The 10,782-nt window shown below is 36.2% G+C and overlaps 1 protein-coding gene across 1 annotated transcript; it reads right to left on the bottom strand.

The window, feature by feature from the left end:
• Positions 1 to 1,187: 1,187 nt before the first annotated feature.
• On the bottom strand, positions 1,188 to 10,269 carry LOC111513395 (circadian clock-controlled protein daywake). The gene is made up of 6 exons (XM_023169597.2): positions 10,117 to 10,269; positions 8,417 to 8,509; positions 8,222 to 8,360; positions 6,537 to 6,670; positions 6,293 to 6,442; positions 1,188 to 1,396 (listed from the first exon to the last, which is right to left on the bottom strand). Exons 1-6 carry the CDS (start codon positions 10,196 to 10,198, stop codon positions 1,245 to 1,247), a joined length of 750 nt encoding a protein of 249 aa, XP_023025365.2. The 5' UTR covers positions 10,199 to 10,269; the 3' UTR covers positions 1,188 to 1,244.
• Between the last annotated feature and the right edge of the window lie 513 nt (positions 10,270 to 10,782).

Genomic DNA, 10,782 nt, shown 5'->3' with positions numbered 1-10,782 from the left:
GTTAGTCCTTAACTCCCACAAGTTTCGACCTCTGAGGTTTGTCGTTCGTAGGGGTGCGGCAGCTGGATAACGAATAAGAAAATATAACAATCAAACATAGCGGAAGACGATTGTCTAACAATCGAAACGTCGTGAAGTAACTTGGCTTCTTAATGTTTTGCTTACTTATTTTTCATTTCTGTTTCATTCTGTGGTCATTTTCATTTTGTATTTTATTCGTTCCATTGTATTTTCATTTCACTTTTTATTATTTGATATAATTGATATTTTAGCTATTCAATCTCAATCTACTTTCATTTGTTCTTTAATAGTTTTCAAATCATAGTACTTAGAATCATATTAGATAATGGAAGTCCAAACTAATTAAATTCACCATTGTTCAGTGAGTCAATATAAAAATATAACAAAATAATGGAATCCATGAACAGATTATCAAATTCTCACCTTTGGTTTACTGTCCTATCGAACAGTTTAGCAAAATATCAGTAGTGATACCTACTATCAGCCCTATTCTTGATTATTCTCTTTCATAAACCACATTTTATTTACAATTTTATGGCGGATTTCCACAAAATGGACAAAACCAAAACAAAACAGTAACTGTGACGATTTCGGCAAAATAAAAACTTGAGTTGACAAAATAAGAAATATTTTGGAGACTTCTTGGCGCGGGAACTGTTTTTGTCAACAACGAAATGTTTCGTCGGCAGGCGGAAAGATCAAAACGTTTCGGTGTTTTGTCTGTGTTTTCGTAAACAGATTTTGCTATGTGGAATTGGTCAGCGACAACAAAAGCAACTATTCAGTTCACTATTTTTTTTGGTATGTGATATCATCACTCCATTTAAAGTGTTAATTTGTGATGGGTATAAATTTCAATGATCTCAGTTTTCCATTCTTTCCTATGTCATTATTCATCAAATCTGCCATAATTTTACCCGTTCCAAAATCTCTTCGTCTCCACAAAAATTAGAAATTTCACAAATTTTTTTCCACTTATCATAATATGAAATCGAGATCATAACCAACTGAACTTATGCTGTTAATACATCATGAGTTAATAATTCGAACAACTCCAAGTATATTTTATATATCAACCACACTTCTGCAATTAATATTAGTATATTGATAAAATAATAAAAAGTGAATCAATTTGTATGAATGTGTCAACTTCAAGATTCAGAAAGTGAATTTTGTCAATTCGACTGAAGTTTTATTTCAAATCAATACACTTGTTCTGTATTTCAATGGGGAAAAAGTTGTTTGTACGTGAAAGATTCTACAACAGCATTCGCAGTGTTCTTGAATTCCGATGCTAGTGATCTCTCGATGATTGGCATCAATTCCTTGAGAAACATGTCGAAGTTTTTGTTGACGACATCATTGATCATTCCAACTGAAACAATTTAATGAAGTAATATATTACGGTAATCAATGATATTGCTTCTGAAATTAATACGAAAATAATTATATTAATGACATACATCAGTCTATCACAGTCGCGTAATGAGTATGGAGGTTCCTGACACAAGGTACAGGGCCTGCCGCCTGTCAGCATGCAGTCTCAGCCTATATCCATCGACATAACGCGGCCCTGAGAGTACTTCATTACCGACCATGACACTTCCAAGGTATTGACAGTATTGACCTGAGTTGCCCTAAGCTCCGGAGGACATTGAATCCGTTGTGGGGAACAAGAAATGCTAAATTCAGTGGAACTATTGATTCTCCACCCTCAGGTTCACACAACCTGATGTGGTTCTTATTGACCATCAGAGCAAGATGGTATTTGTCGTGGGGTTTTCACCTCCTGACGAAACGAATATCGTCAGAAAAAATTAGGAAAAACGGATAAAAAATCAATATTTTCTCTTCAAACTCCACAGACTCTATTGAGACTACTCTGTCAATATAGTTGTTCTAATTATTGGAGTCCTTGGTGGAATGATGCCCTCCCTACTCTCGAATCTCAAAACCATATCGGCTTGCCGCACTGAGGCAGAAATTTTAGCCGGACAGATGCAGAAGGCTGTCATTCTTGGCTCACCGCGCTTGTTTTCGGCACATAATTTTCGGACCAAATGATCACTTATCTCACGGCGTGGGGAGTGGTCATTGGTTAAAAATGCTGGCGCGCCCTCCCGAATGTATCGGGACTTCGGAAAAAGGATCCGACTTGCGCAACCTTAGGGAAAAAATATATATTTGAAACCATTCCAATACATCAATTTTTCACCAAAATTTGATCTAATACTCAAAACCCTTTTTGAACGCTCTGTTGATAAATATTCATTTAAATTTGAGTATGCCAGATGAATAAAGGTGCAAATAATTTTATATATTATTGATGTCCAATATATTTTCTAATTTGTATCAATCAATAGTTGATTCCTCATGATCTTATTTTATGAAACATTTCATAACTTTCTTCTGCGGAACTAAAGAGAAATTAATAAATTTTAAATACTTCAGTGACAAGAATTTCTGATTTTGACATGTTTTCCAATTATGGAAGATATTCTATTACGTGAAATTTTTATATGTTCACACCTTGATGAATTATAATCTTTGTAAAGCCGAAAGACGTTAACATATGATAGATAAATAATTGTTTCAGTATGATACGCAGTAGATTGTTTCAAATCGTTGGATGAACTTTTTGTGATGAACATTAGATATGTTTATTTATATTTTAATGATTTCACGAAAGAAAAGACTTTTTCAAACACTCGAATTAAAAAACAATCACTATGAAAAAAAAATAATATCAACAATACATGTCACTTGCCCCTCACTTTTTTATTGTCAACAGTTTTCAAGATTATAAATGAGAAATGAAACTTTGTTTTTTACTACTTTTATTTCTACTACCATTACTGCAGTTTCGTCCTATATGAGAATTTTCAAACTAATAAAATAAAACATAGAAGGTTTCATTTCTCATTTTCAATGATGATCTCTCCTAGCACGTAGTGACGACTACATCAATCATTTTAGTTTTCAAGATCATACTCGATTCTATTATTTCAATGCAAACAGTTAAACAAAGCATTTCAATACTGTGAAGATCTTTTGCAAAATAGAATCGATGTTTAATAATATACAGTGTGTAAAAGCCAAGTGGAAAAAATTCATTATTTCGGTGCATATTTTAACAAAATCCCGAAACACGTTGAATTTAAATTATAATTTGACAAACTTCAACGGAAAAATACTACCCCCGTCGAATGATAGGTACAACCCCCACTTTTTTGAAAGGTGTCTTTATTTTTTATTCAAAAATGTTATCGCTTTCAAGTTTATTGCAATAATTGTGGTTACCGAAATTCGATGAAAAACACTCAAAACTTATTGCAATACACTCAAAACTTCTTTCATAATGAGGTATTGATAGTAAGAAAGTAAGCAAAAACCATAGCAATGTTCTGTTTAGATGGCATCCTTTAAAAAACTGTGAATGCTATCCATGGCAACGTTAGTTCAGAACGCCTTGTCAACTTGTTTTATATATTAAAATATCAATTGTCAGTATTTTAATTTAAGTTTAAAGTTTTTTAACTTCAATTCTGACAAATGGTTAGATTAACGGAAATGGTAAAAGTTTTACAAATGTTGGTTATGGAGATAATGCACGATCTTACCCATGATAGCATATGGCTCGGTGATATGGTGGCTAAAGACTCAGCAGGCTGGGGCGATTCGAAGGCTAAGTGGCATTTAAAGGCAAGCTTGCCTGGCTGCCACGGGCGCTATGAGAACTACCCCAACAGCCGCATTAGAATTCTTGCTGAACCTAACGCCACTACATCTATATATTCAAGGGGAAGCCAGGTCAGTCATCAGTAGAGTGACCAGAGGGCAAATGCCTATAAGCATGCTGCACGGTAAAAGGTACGACGAGCTAAACAAAGAGTTGGAAAACGACCCCATAATGGGAATGCCATCGGATGAGATGCTTCCCCAGTATAGCTTCGGAAAAAACTTCAAAACAATCATAACAGGCATGGAAGGGAGGACCTCCAATAAATGCAGAGATTGCCTGTTACACAGACGGCTCAAAAACTGAAGAAGGTGTAGGAGCAGGAATATATATATAACTAAACCAAAGACAAAAGTCTCACTAAGCTTAGGTAAAGAAGTGACGATATTCCAGGCAGAAACAGCAGCAATACGTCACTGCGCAGAAGAGTTACTAAGGCAAGAGTTTAAGGAAAAAACTATTGCAATATACTCTGATAGCCATACAGCTATAAAAGCAATTAGCTCTATGCAGGTCAAATCCAAACTGGTCTGGAACTGCCTAGAAAATCTACAAGAACTAGGTAGTCAAAACAAACTGTCATTAGCCTGGGTACCAGGCCACACAGGATACAAGGGCAACGAAGAGGTTGATTCATTAGCACGAGAAGGAGCATGACGCTCCCTCATTGGCCCAGAACCCTTTTGTGGTACAGCAAAAGCGCTGCGAAAAACTTGTAACAGCAACTGGAAGGAAAAACAATTTCAAAAATGGTAGAATAAGGCGCCGGGTATGAGACAGGCCAAAGAGTTCATTAAAGAGTCATCGCCAAAATTCACCTACTAAGTCTGAATAGGCGATCAATAAGAGTTCTGGTCGGGCTATTGACGGGACACTGTAGACTGAACAAACACATGAACAACATCGGACTGGCAGACACAGCCCTATGCAGGCTTTGCCAACCTCCGTACACATACTATGCTATTGCGAAGGTCTGTCACGGATAAGGTTTCCAACATTAGGGGAGGAAAAACCACAACCCTCTCAATTTATGGGGACCTTGAGGTCTGGCCTATGGAGTCTAGTTACAAGGACGGGCCTAGACTAGGAACTCTAGCATACATGAGGGCATACATAATAGATCTGCAAAGATCGCAGTGTAGTGGTTGTTCAGCACAGAAGCCCCATATTACTCTAATCTAATCTAATGCCCGAACAAAACAGGAAGAGCTCGCCTATTTCATGGGAAAATTCCTAATTTACCGCCCATATCTCATGGAACAATAACCATAATAAAGAACCAGTTACGCTAGCTTGGTCATGTGGGGCAGATAAAAAAAGCAGCTGCCAATACAATGAGTGATGAACTCAAATTAGATGTGATGCTTGACTTTGAGGAAAATCCACATACATCGAGTAGACAGACATCCACTAGATTCAATGTTAGCCATACATCGAAAGTAAACATATTAAAAGAAAATAAAATGCATCCCTATAAAATGATACCTGCTCAGGAGCTTATGGAAGACAATTTTGCTGAACTTATTTTTGTGAGCCAATGATGGACATGTTGGATAAAAATATTATTCAATTAGAAGACGTTATGTTTTCTGATGAGTGTAGTTTTCCCCTTAACGGTTATGCTAATCGGCAAAATTGCCACTACTGGTCAACAGAAAATTCTCACTGGATGAAAGAAGAACACAAGCAATACCCTCAAAAGCCTAATATTTTGGGCAGGGATTGTAGAAAACCATATCATTGGTCCCTGTTTCGTTGAGGGAAATTTGAATGGCGATAATTATTTGGCACTTTTCCACAATGATGTCATTTCAAATTCAGCAAGCTCACATCCTCATCCAGGAAATCCTCAAGTTCTAGTGAATACGATATGGTTTCAGCAGGATGGAGCCCCACCACATTACCACATGTCCGGTAATACCTCGATACAACATTTCCCAATCAGTGGATAGGAAGGAGAAGATCCATTGAATGGCCAGCGCGATCACGTGATCTTTCATAATTTGATTTATTTTTATGGAGATATGTAAAGAGTAATGTGTACAAAATTAAACCTTCAGATTTCAATGACTTAAAAGAACGAATAACACTTGCGATTTGGTCGGTCACTCCTGATATGTTAAATAATGTTAGAAGACAATTTCATTTAAGATTAGGATGTTCTCAAGGGTGGTGGTATTTTTACGTTGAAGAATGTAAAATTACACGTAATTTACATTTGATGTGTTTCGGCATTTTTTTCAAATATGTACAGTAACAGAAATGATGAATTTATTCCATTTGTCTTTCACACACCGTATTTCAACGTTGACGTTCATATTCAAAGAATACTTGTCATGGATTGATTCAAATATCTGCAAAATCAACATCAGTAATTCGTTCTTTTGCGATAATGAATTGAGGTGGGTCTTCTTGTGAAATATGCTACACATATTTCATTTCACAAAATATTGGGAATACTTTACACAGATATTCACAATAAACTACTTGATATATTTTATGAATGAAAACACAGGCAAAAATATTGCTTACGTAGAACTTTGTCTCCATTGAACAAGTTCTCTAAACGAACAGAACCACCTCCCACATCCACCTTCAAATCAAAAGTGGGAAATCTCAAGTAATCATCTCCATCTTTCTGGTACAATTCCCCAGTTAGCTGAGCTGTAGCGTGTATATCCGCTGAAAAATAACAATTGTTTGTAATGAAGTTCTCACTCTCCATAAAAGGATATATCTAGTCATGTAGTCATGTAAATTTCAAATTGTGACTTACTTATATTGGTTTCTAAGTTGCCATTTCCTTTGACTGGCATAACCAAAAGTTTACCATCCACAGTATAATGAGCTTCAATGCGTAGTTTGGGAATATCAATATACAATGTGAAGAGATGTGTGTCTAGATTAACACTGAAACATATTCAGATTTAGAATCATATTTTTCGGTAATCGCGTAAAAAGATGAAATGGAATGTGCTGTAGTGCATAGGGTTGCCTTTTATGTTTCGGGATTTGGCAACCCTAGTGTTGAAATCTGGTAACTGCCAGCTCTATCGTAACCTTGGACATTTTTGAGCTCATACGTACTCAGAACGTTTTGACATACGCGCGCTATTTGTGTTGTTTACAGTAACTTAAAAGATTCATCTCGGCCCAAAAATGTAATTGAATCGTGAACATTTTCGTGCGATTATTTTTTACAACTTTCGACGTGGATTAACTCAGCAACAGTGCATGGATGAACTTATTTCAATTTTTGGCGATGAAGCTTCATCAAAGACCAGTGTTTATCGATGGTATGGTGATTTCAATCGTGGTCGTAGTTCACTCCAAGACGAATTTCGTGAAGGTCGTCCAAAATGAGTTGTTGTTCCGAAATCCATTGATGCTGTGCCCGAACTGATATTGCAAGATCGTCATGTGACCTATCGTGAGATTAAGACAACCTTAGGCATTAGTGGGACCAGCATACATTCAATATTACATGAACATTTGACTATCAAAAAAATTTGTTCGCGTTGGAACCCACACAATTTATCAATCACTCAAAAAAAGGCTCGTGTCGATTGGTCGAAGAAAAAGCTCAAAAAATACGATCGCGGTGCTTCTAAACACGTCTATGACATCGTGACAGGTGATGAATCGTGGATTTACACGTATGCGCTCGAAAGTAAACAGTAGTAGACTGTATGGGTGTTTCAAGATGAGCCAAATCCAACAAAAGTTGTTCGCGGACAAAGCACTTCCAAGCAAAAGGTCGCCTGTTTCGGTCAATTCTGAGTGGTACACAACCATTTGTTTGCTAGTTGTCTTCCAAGAAATCAGGAAAACCAACCGCCGAAGACGGATCACTCCTCACCACGACAATGCGACACACATCGGCTCAAACAACTGCATTTTTGAGCACCCAAAACATCGATTCGATGAGTCATCCGCCGTATAGTCCTGACTCGGCACCAAATGACTTCTTTTCATTCCCGCACTCAAAAAACAAACAGAGGTCAACGTTTTTCCACACCTGAAGAAGCGGTTGCTGCATTCAGAATGCATGTTTTGGAGATGTCTCAATCAGAGTGGCAAAAGTGCTTCGAAAATTGGTTCAAACGCATGCAAAAGTGTATAGATCATCATGGGGAATATTTTGAAAAACAATAAAGTGATTTTCGATGATTAATTTTTGTTTTTGTTCTCTAATCCCGAAACATAAAAGGCAACCTTTACAAAATTCCTTCAAATTTAAGGAAATTAAACTTATTATTATTATAGGTGTGATTTTTACGGCATGTAAAAGAGTAGATTTTTCACAGACAGTATACTATAAGTCAAATTCAGTGGTTTGCGTACGGAGTGCCTGTATTAGATACTCTAAATTCCAATGTAAGATGCTCAGATGATAATTCTAGTGTGCTTATAATCGATGAACTGTACGGTATCAAAGTCTTTATAGAAACTGTTCCATACTTTATTCCTCTGACAAAATAATCTGTGCATCCCCAGGCTTTGACATCATCAACCATGATTTTCATGCCGGCTGCTTCTTCAGAGAAAAAATCTTTCATAACCAATGGTTCCAAACTGGGAATTCTGTAGTCTGGAACACCTAGAAGAAAATACGTGATTAGCCATCAGTCTTCAAATATAAAAGAATTATATTACCATCTACTAGAAAGGGACGAATGTCCTCTACAGATGCCAGCAGGCACTGTTCCAAATTAGGATCCTCCTTATGACATACATGCAAGAAAGAAGCTGAAACAGAAAAAACATTCAGTAAACAAATGAAAACGTTTTGTATTCGGTGGAATCCAAGAGTCATCAGTGTTAATTGTTTGGCTTTCTCAGTTTGGTCTTCAAAAGTGGTCATCAGTTGTGCTTTCATAAAACTTAAAATAAATGAAAGCAAATAATTTCACAATCAGGGAATTAGGGATAAACCGCTTGCCAATCCCAAAGGATCTAGAACTTTCTGGTTAGTAGCTGAAGCTCGTAATTGGAACTTTACAAAATCCACAATTCCATCACTAACACAAGCTGATGGTTCAATTGCAACAACAGCTATTGAAAAAGTAAATTTACTAGCTGAACAACTTGCGTTCCACTCCACAGTCGATATTCTGGGAAAGGTATCAACCGCTATTCCCACAAGAATTAACATTGATGAAAATCACTGTTCGACAACGTCTAGCCAGGCGAATTTCGAAACAGCCTAATATCAACAAGGCGTCTGGTCCTCTTCCAAATAACCATAAACCAGTCGCTTTGTTAGCAATGATATTAAAAATCATGGAGAAAGCCGTAAACCACCAAATCCTTAAATATTCAGAAGGTTTTAACATCTTGAGCGTATTTGGAATAAGCGATCGAGAAACATGGAGAATCAGGAGCTGCTGCGCTTGGTATATCTAAGGCCTTTGACCATGAGTGGCATAAGGGTTTGCTGGTCAAACTTCGATAATATAACTTGTCGGATCATTTTTATGTATGGCTCTCTAGCTTCCAGAAAGAACATTTCCTGCAAGTGGCCGTCGATGGATATATCTCGAATACTTTCACCATCAATGATGGTGTTCCTCAGGGAGCCATATTGTCTCGAACCCTCCATTTATTGTATATCAACCTTTTATTGGGAAACAGCAAGAATCCAATATATATCTTTGCTGATGACATCATACTTTTCCCATAATTCCGTTTGGATTCCAGAACTTTGAAGATTTCTAAGAAACATTTAATATTATGAATGTTCTGGAATTGCAATATATCAATTGAAAAAAATCATTAATACTTTTATAGTTCCCTCTGTCTATAGATGTCAGGAAATTTGCAGCTCTGTTCAATAAGAATAATGTTAAGAAATAGAAAACTCTAAAGGGATACCTTTCGAAACAGTATATTTCCCAACGTCCGTATTGAGAATACAAATTAAGGTTGAAATAAAATTACTAACATTGAAAAAGTGACGAAAGTTAGAGGTATAGTTCACTACAAGTGTGAAGTGAACTGAATATTTCATAAATGCAATATTCCACAGTCGTTTATTCAAAAAGATTTTTTTCAATACTGGAATTATTTTCTGTAATTTCTTCATGAATTGTTTATGATTATCAACAAATACATTCAAAGAAATCTATCAGCCAACTGTCAACATCTAACATATCCATTTGATGTTGAAAACTACAATTTCGAAAAAATATACAAAAGAGTTTTTGTGGTGAGTCAACTGGAACTTTTGGACTTCCAGAATATTCAGTAGAATAAACAGTACTTTCGTGTGAATCCGTTTCTATATCTAACAATAAATTTGACTGTTGTAGAGAGTGAATGAGAAATATCATATCAAGTATCAATATTGTACTCACGAAGTTCTTCCTCCGCAACAATCACATATGCGTTCAAAAACACTGCAACAATAATAGCCCCCAGCATTTTTCCATGTGCCATCTATATCGCTATTCTTTACACAGTCCTTTATCAAACCAATAATTTTGTTTAAATAGTCCTGACGAAGATAATTGGTCAATTTATATCCTGAAAATTGCAGAGCTAACAATTGATGCAATTATGCAACTCTGATATATCATCATTTCGGAAGAAAATTAATATTTACGTCTCACCTATACAACGGTGGATGGAGATTCTATGATAGTGAGTTTCCTTGTCACAGCAAAAAGCCCAATGCCATTTTTAAATGGGTGGATAAACCTACTCAGGTGAATTGGTGGTTTTTATCCACCGGAGAAACACTTTTCCTCAGATTTGCTCAAAAACATTTTAAGTGCATATCGTGGGTGATATCAAGAAAAAATTGTGAGGATATTGAGAAAAACATTCATTCTGATAGTCTTAGTGTATTGAGAACTGCCAATCTCATGAACCAATGCATTATAATACTACTCGAACAGTTTACAAAACCACTGTACGTGTTTCACTATAATGAAGCTTCGATTTCATCGAACTGTCGAGTGGAGATCTCACAATAAAGTGTTATTCAAATATTTGATGGACTCCCTCCATATTTTACTCTC

Source organism: Leptinotarsa decemlineata, unplaced genomic scaffold (genome assembly GCF_025532065.1).
Source record: "Leptinotarsa decemlineata unplaced genomic scaffold, Ldec_3_MD MMD2_P_RNA_scaffold_5, whole genome shotgun sequence".
NCBI classification, from domain to species: domain Eukaryota; kingdom Metazoa; phylum Arthropoda; class Insecta; order Coleoptera; family Chrysomelidae; genus Leptinotarsa; species Leptinotarsa decemlineata.
This window is presented reverse-complemented; position numbering and strand designations above follow the sequence as displayed.

Coding starts and splice junctions, on each gene's coding strand:
- LOC111513395 (XM_023169597.2), bottom strand. CDS start 10,198: ATGGCACATGGAAAAATGCTGGGGGCTATTATTGTTGCAGTGTTTTTG. Junction 6,443..6,536: donor CAACTTAGAAACCAATATAA/GTAAGTCACAAT, acceptor GTTATTTTTCAG/CGGATATACACGCTACAGCT. Junction 1,397..6,292: donor CAATGGAGACAAAGTTCTAC/GTAAGCAATATT, acceptor AAATTGTTTCAG/TTGGAATGATCAATGATGTC.